At 45.3% G+C, this 18,002-nt stretch overlaps 1 protein-coding gene across 1 annotated transcript in view; it reads left to right on the forward strand.

Annotated features, from left to right (window-relative positions):
* Positions 1 to 18,002, forward strand: part of thbs4a (thrombospondin 4a) — a 100,112-nt gene that overhangs the window by 47,541 nt on the left and 34,569 nt on the right. Inside the window, exons 10-12 of the mRNA XM_080189733.1 lie at positions 1,487 to 1,639; positions 4,006 to 4,110; positions 15,369 to 15,476. Of these exons, the coding sequence (XP_080045859.1) occupies positions 1,487 to 1,639; positions 4,006 to 4,110; positions 15,369 to 15,476 (366 nt within the window). The remainder of the gene's footprint in view (positions 1 to 1,486; positions 1,640 to 4,005; positions 4,111 to 15,368; positions 15,477 to 18,002) is intronic.

Consider the following 18,002-nt stretch of genomic DNA (forward strand, 5'->3'; position numbering starts at 1 on the left):
AGACGCGGGTTGATGGGTTTTTGATAAGAGAGGGGATTAAGGGTTATGGGGAGAGGGCGGGAATGTGGAACTGAGCCATGACAGATCAGCCATGATCTTATTGAATGGCGGGGCAGGCTCGAAGGGCTAGATGGCCTACTCCTGCTCCTATTTCTTATGTTCTTATGTTCAGAACTGTTATGACTATATGATCTTTACTAAAGGGGCAATGTTTTAGTTATTAATATTTGGACAATTTGGCCTTGATAATAACTCAGATACAGATATAAGAGAGAAGCTTTTGCAGGAGACAGGGCAGGAAGTGTAGATTTCCCATAAATTCTGCTGAATCTAAAGGCAGGAAGCACTTCTTATTTTTTTTCCAATGGGTTTCCAACACAGCATCCAGTCAGATTAACAGCCTATCAGACAGTAAAACAGCAAAGACTGACATCGAACTTTGGGGCTTGGACCACAAGACCCAAGCATTCAAGATATTCCCTATTCAGGTCAGGGAGAGATGACTGGGAGAGATTGGGATCCTCCAGGTTTTTGCATTGGGAGAGATTTGTGATCTTCAAGATCAGCTTAAGGGGGCAATGCCTCTAAAATATGTCTTCACTGAGTAAGTATCAGATTCTGGACTGTGAAGTATCCCTCACCATCTCTCCTGTAAAATATTGTATAAACTCTGCCCTCTATTTTGTCAGTCTCTCTATCTCTTGCACTGGACCCCTCACTCTCTCCTGAATGATAATTCACTCACAATCTTTATCCTTCATGGTACGTCTCACACTCACTTGTACTGTATATCTGTGTTCCTCCAGTGCTTTATCCTCTCTGCCCATACTGTGTTTCTCACTCTTTCCTTCCTGTAACATTGTTTCTGTCCACATTATGTTGCTTTTAATCTCTCTCACACATGCTGTTTCTTTCACACTCTTTGTCTCGTGTAGTATGTCTCAGTCTCTCATGTACATTGGAGCTATTTCTCCTGTACTGTAACAATCACTCTCTTCTTACAGTGCTCTAACTCTCTGTCTCTTTCTCTATGTTTCACAAAATGGGGGGAACAGATAATCTCTAAAGGCACACCCTATCCATTCACAGTAAAGGAGACATATTTTTATTGTATGATTTTCGGTAAATTGCCATTTTGCCCAATATTATTATTGTAAAATAAAGTGTCCAGCATTGTGGGCAATAACTCAGTGTAGTGTCTGCACATTCCCCCCATGTCTGAGTGAGTCTCCTCCAGTGCTCCAGTTTCCTCCCACGCTCCAAAGATGTGCTGATTAGGTGGATTGGCTATGCTACATTGCCCCTTAGTGCCAGTGGGACTAGCTAGAGTAAATAAGTGAGGTTTCAGGGATAGGGCCTGAGTGTGATTGTGGTTGGTGCCAACTTGATGGGTCAAATGGCCTCCTTCTGCATTGTATGGATTCAATGAATGTAAATATATTACTTTTGCCTATCAGATTTCTCATCTTTCTGCTGATTGTCCTAGGGTTCGTTCCGCTGTGGAGCCTGTCGGACTGGATATGTTGGAGACCAGCAGAGGGGTTGCAAGCAACAGAAGAGCTGCAGCAACAGCCTCCTGAACCCCTGCCACGCAAATGCGCAGTGCTTTATGGAAAGGGATGGCATCATCTTATGCACTGTGAGTTCCCAGCACCATGTGAATGAGTGACATTGAGTGCTATGGACTGGCTGGTAGAATGCAGTGGCAGATAACACCCTGTGACTCAGTCAGATCTAATGCAATCTGTTCCTTCTCCAACTGAAACAGGATGCTTCAGTGCACTGGGAAATTAGAGACGCTGTTGGAAGTTTCAAGGCTACGGGAGATTAGCTGGTTGGGGTACAACCAACAAAAGGGTGGATTCTACCTGCTGTGTGAATGAAGCGGCCTTAATGAGTGAATGTTGCATGGCCTCTAGTGAGTTCACCCAATCTTTCTGACATTCTGAATTAATTCAATGTATACAGCAATTAATGGTATCCAGTAGCAGGCGATTACAAGCAAATCTTTGTTTCCTAGAGTATTTAGGTCAGGGGAAACTTTCCACCACCTAATTGCAGCATCTTCCTTGATAAATGTGGAAGTGACATGTTGGCACAAGTTCGGTTTCAGTGACTGGAATACACAGTGTTTCAAAATTAACCTTCCCACAACTAGAGTGACTTGATTTATGGGGTACAGTACATTTCATTTTCTTCAGTTTAGTCACTGGAGGTGACTGCATAGGAAAGTACACTTACATTCATAGAATCCCTACAATGCAGAAGGAGGCCATTTGGCTCAGCGAGCCTGCATTGACTACAATCCCACCCACACCCTATCCCCATAACCCCGCTTATTTGCCCTGCTAGTCCCCTGGACACAAAGGGGCAACTTAGCAATGGCCAATCCACCTAACCCACGTGTCTTTAGAGTGTGAGAGGAAATCTGAACACCTGGAGAAAACCCATGCAGACACGGGGAGAACGTGTAAATTCCACACAAGACAGTCATCTAAAGTGGAATTGAACCTGGCTCCCTGACGCTGCGAGACAGCAGGGTTAACCACTGTGCTGCCGTGCCACCCCATTGATTGGACCACTTGCCGTCTTAATTTTTACGGATCTTTCCAGGTTTATTTCTTCTATTTCCCCCTCCCGTCTCCTAAAGGGTTGACTCCCCGATGAGGTTTGGTGTCCTGGGCACCAATCATCCTCCAGCATCTTGTCACTGTTTGCCTGGTGGCTCACAGCCATGCTATTTGACTGAGGGGAGCATCACACTTCAGCTCCATCCAGCTCTCGGCCACTGCCGATGTAAGTGTTCACTTCCAGCAGGGGTCTTGGGAATTGGAAACCCTCATTCATTGTACTCCCTTTGGTTTCAGCTTTCCATTGGGTTGAGTCACTGAACCATGGGTGGAGCCATTTCAGCATTTAACCTGAGACAGTCTGATAAATGGTCCAAAAGTCGGGTCAGCACTACAATTTTGACAGTGACTGTGCAAACTTAAACACGTACAGTTTAATCTTTGAGGCAAGCGTGTACCAGCATACACTGTTCATTTCACCAGCCTACTGCAAGCCCAAAATGGAATAAAATTGGAATTTTTAATGATAAAATAGCAAAACTGTTGTTACTGCAAACAAAACATCCAAAGATGTGCAAGTTAACCATGCTAAATTATCCCTTAGTGAGAGGGGGATTAGCAAGGTAAATATGTAGGGTTATGGGGATAGGGCCTGGGTGGGATTAGTGTCGGTGCTGGCTCGATGGGCTGAATGGCCTCCTTCTGCACTGTAGGGATTCTATGGTTCTGTCCGAGTTCGATGGACCTTTACGTGGACTGTCCCCCTGCCCACAACGATTCCCATGGTGGGTGGGACGAGAGAATTCCCCCCGGTGAGTCAGCCTCTGAAACAGAAACTTTCATGATCAGTTTCTCCTTTGTCCATCATTCCTTTGCAGATGCTGATTGATTGGCTGTGCATCTTTAACTTTTTTGCTAATTTTCTATGATTTAAAGTTAACGCTTTAGCAATCACAGTATAGAATCGTAGAATCCCTATAGTGCAGAAGAAGGCCATTCGGCCCATCGAGACTGCATCGACAACAATCTCACCCAGGCCCTACCATCGTGACTCTACTTATTTACCCTACTAACCCCCTGGCTCCAAGGGTCAACTTAGCATGGCCAATCAACATAGCCCGCACATCTTTGGACTGTGGGAGGAAACCAGAACACCCGGAGGAAACCCATGCAGACACGGGGAAAACATACAAACTCCACACAGACAGTGACCCAAGCCGGGAACTGAACCCTATCACTGAGAGGCAGCAGTGCTAACCATTGTGCCACCTATTGACATAGGCATACTTCTCGAGCTGGTCAGCGCTGGAGATTCCACATTGGTGCCCCCAAGCTGCAGTATCTGCCAGCCTCACTGGGGCTTCGTGTATTACTTTGTGCAGCCTTCAGCGTACGCAGGACAGACTACTCATGGCCACCTCATTTCTTTCCATAGTGTGGAATTGGCTGGGCTGGAAATGGCTACATATGTGGCAAAGATACCGACATCGATGGCTACCCGGACCAGGAACTCAGGTGCGCGGACAAGAGCTGCAAAAAGGTTAGTAAAATGTACAAATTTGCGTCCCTGTGACGGTAAGAGGAGAGGATTCAATCCAGCAGAGCACAAACACAGGTATGCACTGAGTCTGCCTTACTGTATAAGTGAAGGATTCCTGGCAATAAGTCAGCAGGATGGAGGGAACTAGAGTCTAAAGGATACAATTCTGATTTATATTTAGCACTGGCTTGCAAATAAAGAGGCCTGAAATTTTGCCGGGCTGGGTTGACTCGGGAGTCTTTTAAAAATGCCAGTGAGTCCAGATTCTGGAATTCCCGACACCATTCCTGGACTGTCTGATTTTCAGGAATGCCTTTAAAGAGTGCAGGCTGGTTCCTGTCAGAAGCCTGCACCTGGCATTCCTAACTTGGCTGGCTCCAATGCGAGAAAAGATATCTCCTACACCTCCGCAAGTTTCATGGAAAAGGGCCAGAGGAGTTGTGTGCATGAGGGAACTTTTTAAAAGGTAAGATCAAAGGGTCCCTCTTTGTCTCCATGCCAAGTTATTTCACCCCATCCACTCTGTGGCCTCTCATGTGCCCTATGCCAAGCTCTGGCTTTTCACTCACCACTTACGCCCCTCATACCCCCATACCAAGCTATGTACTTCTATGCTGTTGACCCACTGTATACTTACCAAGATCAATGAATCCCATAAATTAAAATGGGATGTTAAAAAAGCCCTTGAAACTGTGTCATTCATTGAGGTCTTTCTCTTGTGTATGAAAAAATCTGAAGTACAAACTAATAAACCTGTCAATCACCCAGGCCCTTTAAAGTTTCAAAAACCACAAATTACCAGCTTTTGAAAGCACTTATCTAAACAATCATGGTGAAATTCATATCAGAGATCAGAAAGCCTCAATTGTCAATCAGATAATTTTTCCTCTGGGGAGCAGGTGCTCTAGTGTAATAATAACTGCCTGGACCCTCATCCATACAAAATGAGGCTTGATTGAGAGCCCAGACAGCTATTAGAATACTAGGAAACATTGTTTGATCGACAGCTCAGGCTCTCTGATCTCTGCCCAATTTCGCAATGTTTATTTACACAGGTTAAGTGGTTTCAAGGGATTGTGGTTTGTCATTTTTGAGACTTCAAGAGCCTGGGTGATTGACACCTTTATCATCTTATACTACAGAATATTTTTTTCAAATACAGGAATACATTCTCAGTGGATTACTTTTTTCAAAGTTTACTTTCTGAAATACATTCACTATACACTTTGCAGTTCATTGATTCTAATAAGTGTACAGTGGGTTGATAGGAATGGAAGTGCCATAGCATGGCGTGGGCATAAATCACCATTGGTGACGGGTAGAGGGGAATAGGAGGCACGAGAAGCCATGGGAGCTGGGTAGAGGGCCATAGGGGGCGTGAGATGGCACAGAGGGGGCATGGGAAGAATTTGGAGAGAGAATGCTTTGTGAGGGGTGAGGGATGGAGGGCCTTTTTGTTTTTGTTTAAAACAGGACAAAATCCCACGTCACCAAGGTGGATTTCTTTTATAGTAACCCACCTCGGCATCTAACAACTCCAATGACTGCCCCCACATTTTTCTTCCTTGGTCGACGTTCCTGATTCCAGCCACACCAACCACTTCCCCCTGCCCCACCCCCACCACCCCACTACCCCACCTCCACCAACCCCCTACCCCTACCCCACCCCCACCCTTGCAGGATGAAAATCCAGGCCACTGTATCTGTTTCCTGTAAATACCATCATGCGTGTTGCTTGCGTGTCTCTGGTATGCTTCCAATATCTTTTCCTGAGAACACTTATGGCAGTCAGCCAGAAGGGGAAACAATTCAGCCAGCAGGTTATTTTCATCCCGGCTGCGTGCAACTAGAAATAAATGTCCATGAAATTCATAGGAAATAAGTCTCGGGCAAGTTAAATATGAAGGGAAAAGAGCTTAAAAATTCCAGAGCCTTGCTTTGCCAACTGGATATACCTTCTCATGCCCAAAACTGGATGCCATGCCCCAACTCTCACTGCCAGGTTTGGGTTATCAGTATAGCTGGGACAGCCCGATGTCCAGCGATGTCCTACAGAGACCAAGGTTAAATAAAAATGAATTCTCTTCAGCTCTGACTGGAGCTATTCCAACCAGAGAAGGTAATCAATCCCAGCCAGACTTCCAACTGGCGAGACTCCCACTAAAGCCTGTTTAAAAACACAAGACCTGGAATTTAATGGTCTGTTCCAAATAGGCTGGAATTCTGGCTGATTCAGCCCAAGTCCTGGCTTCCAAGGCAAAAATGGAATTTTTGTCTCCTTCAGACCCAGGGGTTTTGGGCTTTTCCAGATTAGTTACTGAAGTAAAGATTGGTTTATTAATAGAAATTTATTCCACTTCTGAATTCATGCACTCGATTTACTCTTCTCTGTGAATATGTTACTGAGCTGAACAGAAGGCACAAATAAACCCTTTGTTTTTCAACCTCTGACAATTCTCTTACTTGGATTTCTTTCCTTCCATCTGGCCCCTTTGCTTTCTGTTTCATTATTATGTTCATTTCCTTGTGCTGTATTTCCTTCCCTCTTTCTACCCTTTAATTCTCCTATTTCTTGCTTTAATCTTAATTATTTATTCCCCTGTCCCTTTTAATTCTTTCCCTTTTTCTCAGTGATATTAATGTGAGCAGCTTCTTCCCTGCTGCCATCAGACTTCTGAATGGACCTCCCTTATATTAAGTTGACCTTTCTCTACGCCCTAGCTAAAACTGTAACACTACATCCTGCACTCTCTCCTTTTCTTCTCCCCTTTGCACTCTATGAACAGGATTCCTTGTCTGTATAGCGCAAAAGAAACAATACTTATCACTGTATCCCAAAATATGTGACAAAAATAAATCAAGTCAAAATTCAAATCAAAGAGATGGTCAGGGTGCTGGAGAGTCTGGTGGAGGGTAAAGAACACAGCAAGACTCATAGCGGTCCCATTGCTAGACAGCAGGGCCTCATTTGAATAACTTTGTGTTGACTGTCACATTATCGCCATTGTGGACAATGTGCAGGTAAGTAACACAAGGCCTCAGCCTGGGGACCTGTGAGATTGGTCTGCAGCACTCAAATGGAGACAGAAGCACTAAGATGGGACTGGAGCTTGGCAGGAAATTGTGTCCGGGGAGGAGGCTGAATGGTCAGGGCCAGGGAAAGGAAAGAAGTTGCAAGCGCAGGGCCATGGTCTGGAGGGTCTGGGTGGGCAGAGGTGTCATCAGGGCTGGGGGAGGCTGAAGGCATCATTGTCAAGGGGATGTAGTTGATCTCTTGCCCCATAAGGAGTGTTGGAAGGAGCAAATCTTGTATTCTAGTCAGTCTACACCTCCCACCTTGCTTTTGCGACTGAATATCCAACAGCGTAGGCCCCTTCCCCTGATATGCAGTGAACATTAAATAGCAGTCATGGGGCTGTGAATTTTGGATGTTAATTACGTCCCTTTTGCAGGAGCCTCATCAATGATCTGATTTTGTGCCTTTAAGCAAATTGGGAATGGGGTCGATTACAAAATGTTAACTCTTCCTCCCAGCTGTTTCCTGACCTTCTCATACAGGTTCTGGAGATGCAGCAGCTGCTGTTTTACCTCCTCCCATAGCCCCATCCAGATCCTGGTGCCCTTGGACCAGGTGAAACAGCGATATGCTTGTACTTTGTTTAGTATTGTGTGTTTGCCGCTCATACTGCAGTATCCGCTACATCAGGGACACCAAAAGCAGATTGGGCGATTGCTTTGCCAAATGCTTCCATTCAGTTCATGAGTGATATCCTGAGCTTCTGGTCATTTGCCATTTTAATCCTGTGTCCCACTCCCACTTTGCTCTCTCTCTCTCTGTACTTGGCCTCATATAAGAACATAAGAACATAAGAACATAAGAAATAGGAGCAGGAGTAGGCCATCTAGCCCTTCGAGCCTGCCCCGCCATTCAATAAGATCATGGCTGATCTGTCGTGGCTCAGTTCCACTTTCCCGCCCTCTCCCCATAACCCTTAATCCCTTCTCTTATCAAAAACCCATCAACCCGCTTCTTAAAAATATTTAGCGAGGCAGCCTCCACCACTTCAACGGGCAGAGAATTCCAGAGATTCACCACCCTTTGAGTGAAGAAGTTCCTCCTCAACTCCGTTCTAAACCGCCTCCCCTTTATCTTGAGGCTGTGCCCCCTAGTCCTACTGTCTTTTTTGAGCGGGAAGAGTCTCTCCACCTCTATCCTATCCATCCCATTCATCATCTTATACGTCTCAATGAGATCTCCCCTCATTCTTCTAAACTCTAACGAGTACAAGCCTAGTTTATTCAGCCTCTCCTCATAGCTCAATCCCCTCAACTCCGGTATCAGCCTAGTAAACCTCCTCTGCACTCCCTCCAGGGCCAAAATATCCTTGCGCAGGTGCGGCGCCCAAAACTGCACACAGTACTCCAGCTGCGGCCTCACCAATGCCCTATACAGCTGCAGCAAGACCTCCCTACTTTTATATTCAATCCCCCTCGCTATGAAGGCCAGCATCCCATTCGCCTTCCTGACCACCTGCTGCACCTGCAAGCTGGGTTTTTGCGATTCATGCACAAGGACCCCGAGGTCCCTCTGCACCGTCGCCTGCTGCAGTTTTTCGCCACGTAAGTAATAGTCCTTCCTACCATTCTTCCTACCAAAGTGGACCACCTCACACTTGCCAACATTAAATTCCATTTGCCATTTCCTGGCCCATTCGCCCAGCCTATCTAGATCCTTCTGCAGACTCTCCACACCCTCCGCACAATTTGCCTTTCCCCCAATCTTGGTGTCATCAGCAAATTTCGACACCCTGCACTCGGTTCCCTCCTCCAGATCATCTATATAAATGGTAAATAGCTGAGGCCCCAGCACCGACCCCTGGGGCACCCCACTAGTCACCATCCGCCAATCCGAATAGCACCCATTGACCCCCACTCTCTGCCTCCTATTTGACAACCAATCCTCTATCCACGCTAACACCCTACCCCCAACTCCATGTCCCCTGACCTTCTGCAATAACCTCTTGTGAGGTACCTTGTCAAACGCCTTCTGAAAATCCAGAAAGACCACATCCACCGGCTCTCCTCTATCCACTGCCCTAGACACATCCTCATAGAACTCCAGTAAATTTGTCAGACACGACTTCCCTTTAATGAAACCGTGTTGCGTCCGCCCTATCAAGCAATTCCCTTCAAGATGCCTCGCAATTTCCTGCTTAATGATGGATTCTAACATTTTAACTACCACAGACGTTAAACTAACCGGCCTATAATTCCCCGCCTTTTGCCTGGCACCCTTCTTAAACAACGGCGTAACATTAGCCGTTTTCCAATCTTCCGGCACTTCCCCGGAATCCAGCGACGTCTGGAAAATAACCACCAAGGCATCCACTATCACCTCCGCCATTTCTTTCAGAACCCTCGGATGCATTCCATCCGGTCCTGGCGACTTGTCCACAATCAGCCCCTCCAGTCTGTCGAGCACCACCTCTCTAGTAACAGTAATGTCATTAAGACCCTCCATTCCTACCACCTTTCCATCGCTAACACCCGGCAAATTATTCACGTCCTCCTCCGTGAAGACAGAAACAAAAAAGTTATTCAAGACCTTCGCCATATCCCCATCCCCTACCACTAAATCCCCTTTCTCATCCTCTAAAGGACCAACGTTCACCCTAGCCAGCCTCTTCCTTTTTATATATTTATAAAAACTCTTGCTATCCTTTTTTATATTAAGTGCTAGCCCAGCCTCATAGCTTCTCCTACCCTCCTTTATCAACTTCTTTGTCAATCTTTGTTGACATTTAAACCTTTCCCAATCCTCTTCTCGCCCACTGCTCTTAGCTACTCTAAATTCCTCCGCTTTTAATTTAACACTTTCCTTCACCTCCTTCGTTATCCACGGCTTATTACCTCTCTTCCTACTGTCCTTTTTAACCATCGGAATAAATTTCTGCTGAGCACCAAGAAAGATCTCCTTAAAGATCCTCCACTGCTCCTCAGCAGACCTACCTTCCAACACATTCCCCCAGTCCACATTCGCCAATTCTTCTCTCATCCTACCATACTCCCCTCTATTCAAACAAAGGACGCGTGTCCGGGAACCCACTTTCTCCTCCTCCATCTGCACCAGAAACTCCACCATACAATGATCACTCTCTCCAAGAGGATCCTTCACCGCAAGGTCCCTAATTCTACCCGCCTCATTACATAGCACCAGATCCAAGATAGCTTGCTCCCTCGTCGGCTCCAACACACACTGTTCAAGGAAATTATCCCGGCAGCATTCCAAGAACTCCTCCTCGAGCCCACCTCGTCCAACATGGGTCGACCAATCAATATGCAGATTGAAATCTCCCATAACTACTGCCGTCCCATTCCTGCACGCCGCACTTATTTGCGTGTTAACAGCCCGCCCCACCTCCAGATCATTATTCGGGGGCCTATAGACGACACCCACCAGCGTCTTCCTCCCTTTGCTGTTCCTAATCTCCACCCACAACGATTCCACGTTCTGCTCTTTGGCTCCGATATCATCCCTTGCTACCACCTTGATACTATCCTTAATCAGCAGAGCTACGCCACCCCCTCTTTCCTCCTGCCTATCCTTCCTAAACACTTGATAGCCCTGTACATTCATCTCCCAGTCCCTGTCACCTTGCAGCCACGTCTCTGTAATGGCCACCAGATCGTATCCATTTGTGTCGATCTGCGCCACCAGCTCATCCACTTTATTCCGAATGCTTCGTGCATTCAGATAAAGCGCTTTCATCCCAGCCTTCACCTGGACCCTATTTGCCGTAACGCCACCAATTGGGACATCCTCGGCCTCTTCCCTTACCTGTACCCTATCCTTAACTTTAGACCTCGTAGCGTCACCTACCCTCGCACCCTCCCCCCCCCTAATTAGTTTAAAGCCCTGTCTACAGTCCCCTTTACTCGATTCGCCAACACTCTGGTCCCAGCACGATTCAGACCAACCCCATCCCGCCCGAACAAGTCCCACCTACCCCAATACTGGTGCCAATGCCCCATAAATTCGAACCCATTCCTCCCACACCAATCCCTGAGCCACCCATTCACTTCCTTTATCCTGTCAACCCTATACTGGGCTGAGGAATTGCCAATCCTGTTGCTGGGGCCATAAGTAGGAGGCAACTCAGCTCAGGCTGGAAGTAGGACTCTCTGGCATAATTTTGCCACCGCCAGCCAAATAAAGACCACAGCTTGCCCCCTAGAGCTGCCAGCCCAATCAATAGACTGGCTGATCTGCTACCTCTGGCAATGGTGCAATCCCAGGGAGAGGCCACTTCATTGCTGAGGGCCTCTCACTGATGTGTAAGTTCTTTTGGGAAAGCCAGGGACAGGCAGATGAGGGGAGGGGGGGTGGGGGGAGTGTTTATTGGTAGGGTAGTGACAAATTAGATACGGGACAGCCTATGACATTAGGGGGCTTCCCCCACCCCGGAACCTGCTGACAGCCACCGGAATTTACCTTGCAGTCTTCCCAAACAGCAGTGAGCCTTTATGACACAGGCCCGTGGACGGAGAAGTGCTCTTTAATTGGCTCCATTGGCTGCCCAGTGGGTAACCACTCAAGTTCCCAATGCTGGCAGTATGCCATGGTGGCAGGAAGGCGGTAGGTTTCCCTCATGCCCCCATTCCTCACCACATTGCCTCCCAGCTGGCTTCCAGTGGGCTAGTGAAATTCAACACACTGTTACAGTAAAGCTCAATGGAAACTCAAGGGACAGCACCCCATCTTTCAGATAGGAATCTTAAGGTTTCCTGGACTCAGCACTGAGCTCAGCAACTTCAGATTATAACCACTGCTGCCATATGTTCAGTAAAAAGTCTGACAACACTAGGTTTTAGTCCAACCGATTTATTTGATAATAAATTATTAATTTGATAATAATTATTATCAAATAAATCGGTTGGACTAAAACCTGGTGTTGTCAGAATTTTTACTGTGTTTACGCCAGTCCAATGCCGGCATTCCCACATCATGGCCATATGTTCAGGCAGCGGTTGCGAGCAGTGAATCTTCTATTTTTAGTTCCAGCTTCTCCAGACCTGTTCTTTGACTTGTCTTATTGCCATCTCTTTTTCTCTTACACCATTATCCTTTTCGTCATCTAAATCAACTCAAAATGTTGGCCAATTGCACATGGAGGCTGTAGACCAAGAGTGCGGTGTTTTTAATATAGCGTTCCCAAATGATGTGTTAGTGTCCTGATGTCTCTGGCTTCCACTGGCATTTTTAAAGCAAGGACAATGTGGGGGTGTGAGGAACTTGCTCTCCTCCAGTTAATGATCCATTAAACTCCTCAAGGATCTTATTAATGGGTCAGAGGGCAATTTTCAAATTGCAAATAATCACCTGAACAGTCTGGTGCACCTTACCTGTTGTCCTCACCGTAGGGAGGAATTCAGTTGTATATTGTGATGAAGTATTTCTATAATGAGGGTTTTTTTTGTTCTGGATTGGGGACAGTGCATCTGTTTGGCCACTTCCTGTGAGACGACTCATTTGTTACAAGGCTGTCACAATAGTTTCCTGTATTTAAAACTATCCTTCCCCTCAAGTAGCAAGACAAAGTCGCGCAGTAGTTTCAAGATGAATTTATTAAAGGACTACTGCTATAGGACTCTGAATGAAGTCGTTCAGAGTGAAAAATTCAGAAACACGTCAGCAATTATAATTCAAATTTGATTACAAGTAATTAGCATATACCAATAAAAACCTGGGAGTTATCTCTATCCATTCACATTCATTGATTAAGGTTACATCATTTAAAAAGTTCAGTTCAATTATAATATCCATTCGACACAAGGTTTTTAATTGCATCAATTGGGTATTGTTTCTAACTATCTTTAAACATCCCAGCTGTTTCTGAATGTTAGAACATGAACCTCCCTTTTCCAATGTCTGGTTTAAAGACCTTTCCCAGCATAGTATCTTTCTCCCTTTCTTATCTGAAGGTCAGGTGTCTAGCAGTAGCTGTTTTATTATCCTGCAGTCAAACACCGAGTAGGCCTTTGTGATTGTCTCTGTTAATCCTTTCACTGGACACACAGTTATTAATATGGCTACTATTTTGTTCCATAATTATTAGTGTGGGTATTAATCCTCCGCACCATCCGAGGTGCTGCTTCATTTCTTCTGGTGAGGCAGTGACAGGCCCCATAATGGCTTCCATCAGCCTTTGCCACATGTGCTGTTCCCTCCTTATAGAACTCAGTGTCAGTAACCGAACATCAAACTCCCCTCCAGTCCAATTTTCATGTAAAGATTACATCCCATGAGTGATGCAGATGCAACAGATCCCGGGCAATACCCTGGGTGTCAGGTTCCCAGTCCTGGATTTAAAAGCAATCCCATTAACTTTATTACCCTCTCCATAAAACCGGTCCAACCTGCTGTGTATTTCCAGCATTTTCAGTTCATGCACCATATCAAATGCTGCTTGGGGAGGGGCTAAAATAACTGAGACAAAGAGAACACCAACCTGTTTATACCAGCCACCTTTTTAGGATTATATTCTCGTGACACAGAATTTGGTATTAAAAATTCAGTTTCGCTTCATCATTTTAATTTATTTGCTTGTTACCACCTGCAGCAACCAACAACCCTGCTGGATGTCAAAAGGGGGGACACCTTCATATCAGATGTGCTCAAGTAAATTGGAAAATGATTGAAGAAAATTAAGTAGAGTTATCAATCAAAAACAGCTCTCTTTCTCTTCAAAAATAATTCATTGCAGTTGAGCACTGCAGGACTGACCTTCCCCTAACTGTGCATTTAGCCCATCTAAATGCACCATTTGGCCTGATTGAAATCCCTGTGTGTATTTATATAGTTTTTAGATACCCCAGGCACAAGCTGCAGCAAGAATCTTTGGCTAGAAGTGGAGTGAGGAATGTATCCATTTGGCAGCCAGGTGCAAAGCCTTCTGGCCATTGAGCGAAAGCAGCAGCCACGTGCCCTCCAGCCTGGAAGATCCACAGGCAAACCCGAACATAAAAGTTGCGTGTTCCTTTCCGCTCCTCTGATCCTAGGAAAGTATACAGAAAGCTTTCTCAAACACATCTCAACATTAGGAAGCAAATTAGATAGAAGCTAGAAGGGTGGCACAGTGGTGCCCCACAACACCAGGGACCTGGGTTCAATTTCTAACTTGGTTCATTGTTCATGTGGAGTCTGCATGTTCTCTGTGTGTCTGTGTGGGCTTCCTCCAGGTGCTCCAGTTTCCTCCCACAGAGCAAAAAACATGTTGGTTATTTGCACTGACCATGCTAAATTCTCCATCAGTGTACCCGAACAGGCGCAGGAGTGTGGTGACGAGGGGATTTTCACAGTACCTTCATTGCAATGCAATGTTAATGTAAGCCAACTTGTGACTAATAAATAAACGTTAACTTTAATTGAGGGTAGTGGTACAAAACACTGAGAACCACATTCAGGGAGAGTCAAACAAAAATAAAATACTGCAGATGCTGGAATCTGAAGCAGAAACAAAAAATGCTGGAAAATCTCAGCAGGCCTGACAGCGTCTGTGGAGAGAGAATAGAGCCAATATTTTGAGGCGAGGTGATCCTTTATCAGAGCTGGAGGAGGGAGAGTCCTACCCTGAGTAAATCTACTGACTGAGATGTTCAAGGGTTGAAATTGTGAATCCTTGATTCTTGCTAGGCACAAATACAGATTACAGAATTTGGCTTCTACTATTCTCACCATTCCTCTAAACATGTGCTTGCATCAAGCCAAGTCTCCACACTGGCGGGTGTGACTTTATCATTTCAATCCTTATCATGTTGTTGATTTTGGAATCTAGCAGGAAACAATGTAAAAACAACAATCCAGTCCAGTGGGTCACCAGCTGCGGAGAGTCTGGTCCAAGAAATTACAGTCGGTCCAAACAATAAACTGGGCGGGATTTTCCAGCCTCGCTCGCCCCAGAAAACAGAAAATCCCACCCAAGGTCAACGGACCTTTCCGTGGTCTGCCCCTTGCCTGCTCCGATTCCCATGGCAGGCAGGATGGTAAAATTCCAGCAATTGGGCGTGAACGGTAAATTATCTGTACTGTACCCGAGACTGTGGAGGGATTCGAAAACTTCTCAATCTTACCTCGTGTTCTCCGGATCGATCTATTTGTCCTTTTTCACTCTCAGCGCTGAAAGTCTGAAGCCAATCAGGTGATTTTGAAATGGATACTTTCAGTGAATTTAATTTCTTTTCATCTTTTTTCTTCCCAGGATAACTGCATATTTGTTCCCAATTCTGGACAAGAAGATGCTGATGGTGATGGGTCAGGTGATGCTTGTGACGATGATGCAGATGGAGATGGAATTTTTAATGCACAGGCACGTCTTTAAGATATAATACCAGCACCTCTCTCTTTGGTTTGTAATACTGAGAGCAATGTCCCGCCAGTTACAGTGATAGAATATTTGAACCAATAATGTTTTAGATGAATACATTTTTTTATATTCATTTATGGGATGTGGGCGTCGCTGGCTGCTAGCATTTATTGCCCATTCCTAATTGCTCTTGAAGCTGCTGTTGAAAGTCAACCACTTTGCTGTGGGCCTGGAACCACATATAGGCCAGGTCAGGTAAGGTTGGCAGATTTCCTCCACTAAGGGTCCTTCGTGAAGCAGATGGAGCTTTATGACAATTAGCAATGGTTTCATGGTCACCTAGATTTAATTCCAGATTTTTATTCAATTCAAATTTCACCACCTGCCATGGTGGGATTAGAGGATAAGGGGTAAACGATTTAGGACTGAGAAATTTCTTCACCCAGCGAGTGGCGAGTCTGTGGAATTCACTACAACGTAAAGTAATTAAGGCCAAAACATTGTGTGATTTCAAGAAGAAATTAGACATAGCTCTTAGGGCTAAATGGATCATGGAATGTGGGGGAAGGCGGGATCAGAATATCAGGTGATGCCAGTTGGCAGGATAGCTGGTGCAGATCAGATTGGAGACAACAACATGGAGTTTGATCCATGGATTTGGGACCTGCCTCCTTGCCCTGTACCTCGCGAAGATTGTGGTGCTGTGGGCAGAGAAGTGAAGAAAATTTGTTGACTAATTGATTTCTTCATCACCTAACAGCTCAAATTTAAAATTCTCATCTTTATATCTCAATCTGTTGATGGCCCCATATATCTGTAACCTTCTCTGGTCCTACAAGCAGTCCTATTCTTTGCAGATGTTGAGCTGGAATTCAAGAATAAGTGTTCTTGAGTAACATGAAGGAGGTTAGTGCAGCCATTGCTTTTTTATTGTTATTCATTCCTGGTATGTGGGCATCACTGGGATATCAGCCTTTATTGTCTATCCCTAATTGGTGGTGTGCCATCATTCTGAACCATTTCAGCCCTTGAACTGAAGGGATTCCCACAAAGGTGATAGGCAGGAAGTTCTGGAATTCTGATCAGCGATGATGATGGAATGACAAAGTACCAATATTAGTGCAGAATAGATTAACTTTCACGATAAGCTTCCCAATGAGCATTTCAATCATGTGAAACCTTGCCAACCACCCTTGAAAATTTGTGTAATCTCCGGTACGACTCAAGAACAGCTTCTTCCCTGCTGCCATCAGACTTTTGAATGGACCAACCTTATAGTAAGTTGATCTTTCTCTACACCCTAGCTATGACTGTAACTCTACATTCTGCACCCTTTCTTTTCCTTTCCAGTATGCTTTGTCTGCTTAGTAGCGAGAAATAATGCATTTCACTGTGCACTAATACATGGGACAATAATAAATCAAATCCTCAAAATTAGTGTTCCCTCTGCACCTTGAGCGATAATCACTTTATGAGATAATTAGGAAGATTTACGAGTTCGTTTTTGAGTAAATGTTATCCAGCTTTATCACAGCTTTCTCCGTCAGGAGCCTGTGGAGCTCTATTTGTATGTGTGAATGTTGCTGTGAATGGGCGGGGAGCATAAGCAATTGCATCGAAGCAACAGAAGAGCTTTATTTATGGCATTGCCTGATGTCAAAGAATGGGTGTGAATTGGAGAATTTCAGTAAACAGAATGCATTTGTGTGAATTGTGCTGCCTGAACAGGATGAATCTTGGTGGGTATTCACAGCGTGCAATGATAACTGCTGGAACAAATTTCATCAGGTTCAACCTTGGGGCATGGCAGTCTCAGCCGCCAGCTTGCCAACCTGAAAGCCTGCCCCCTAACCCCAGGCTGCGTAGTTACTGGGTTTGCTAGTGGGCAGCACACGTAGATAGTCAGCGCCTGAGATGAGTCAGTGGAAAAACGCTGCTGAAGTTTATGAGCAAGGAGCTCAGATCAGATAGATGACCGCAGATTGACCTTGATCGAATTTGTCCAGTAGCTCTAAGGCCGCACAGTAAAGTTAAAGAGGACCGCAATAAAAAATAATCAGTCATTAACCTCCATTCTTTTCTGTTCGTTGGTGCATCAATTCGATGGTAAAAGCTTTTCATTTTATTGGACACCTTATCTAAACCAGGCTTTTTCTTTAAATAAATTAAGTTAAAGCATAAATTATGTGCAAACAGAGCTTGACGGAAAGCTTTTACACTCTGCCTTTACCCAATGCCTATTATTATGCCAGAACCCATTTACCAATATGTAGCCACGGAAACAACAGGAACCTTACACTGCATTTCTACAGGAAACTAGGGCCAGGGGAGGGGGTTGGGGGGTGGGGGGTTGGGGGGGGCGCGGTGGGTGGGTGGGGGCTGGGGGTGGGGTGCAGTGTTGAGGTGGTTTTGGGTGGAGGAGGTTCAGCTATTCACACCTGCTCCTAGTTCAACAACAGCAATTTGCAGCTAACACTAAGACGTCCAAAAGTGCTTCACAGGGGAGATAGCAAACAACATTTATAAATT

The sequence above is a fragment of the Carcharhinus amblyrhynchos genome, chromosome 5, assembly GCF_965287045.1.
Source record: "Carcharhinus amblyrhynchos chromosome 5, sCarAmb.v2.hapA, whole genome shotgun sequence".
Lineage (NCBI taxonomy): Eukaryota > Metazoa > Chordata > Chondrichthyes > Carcharhiniformes > Carcharhinidae > Carcharhinus > Carcharhinus amblyrhynchos.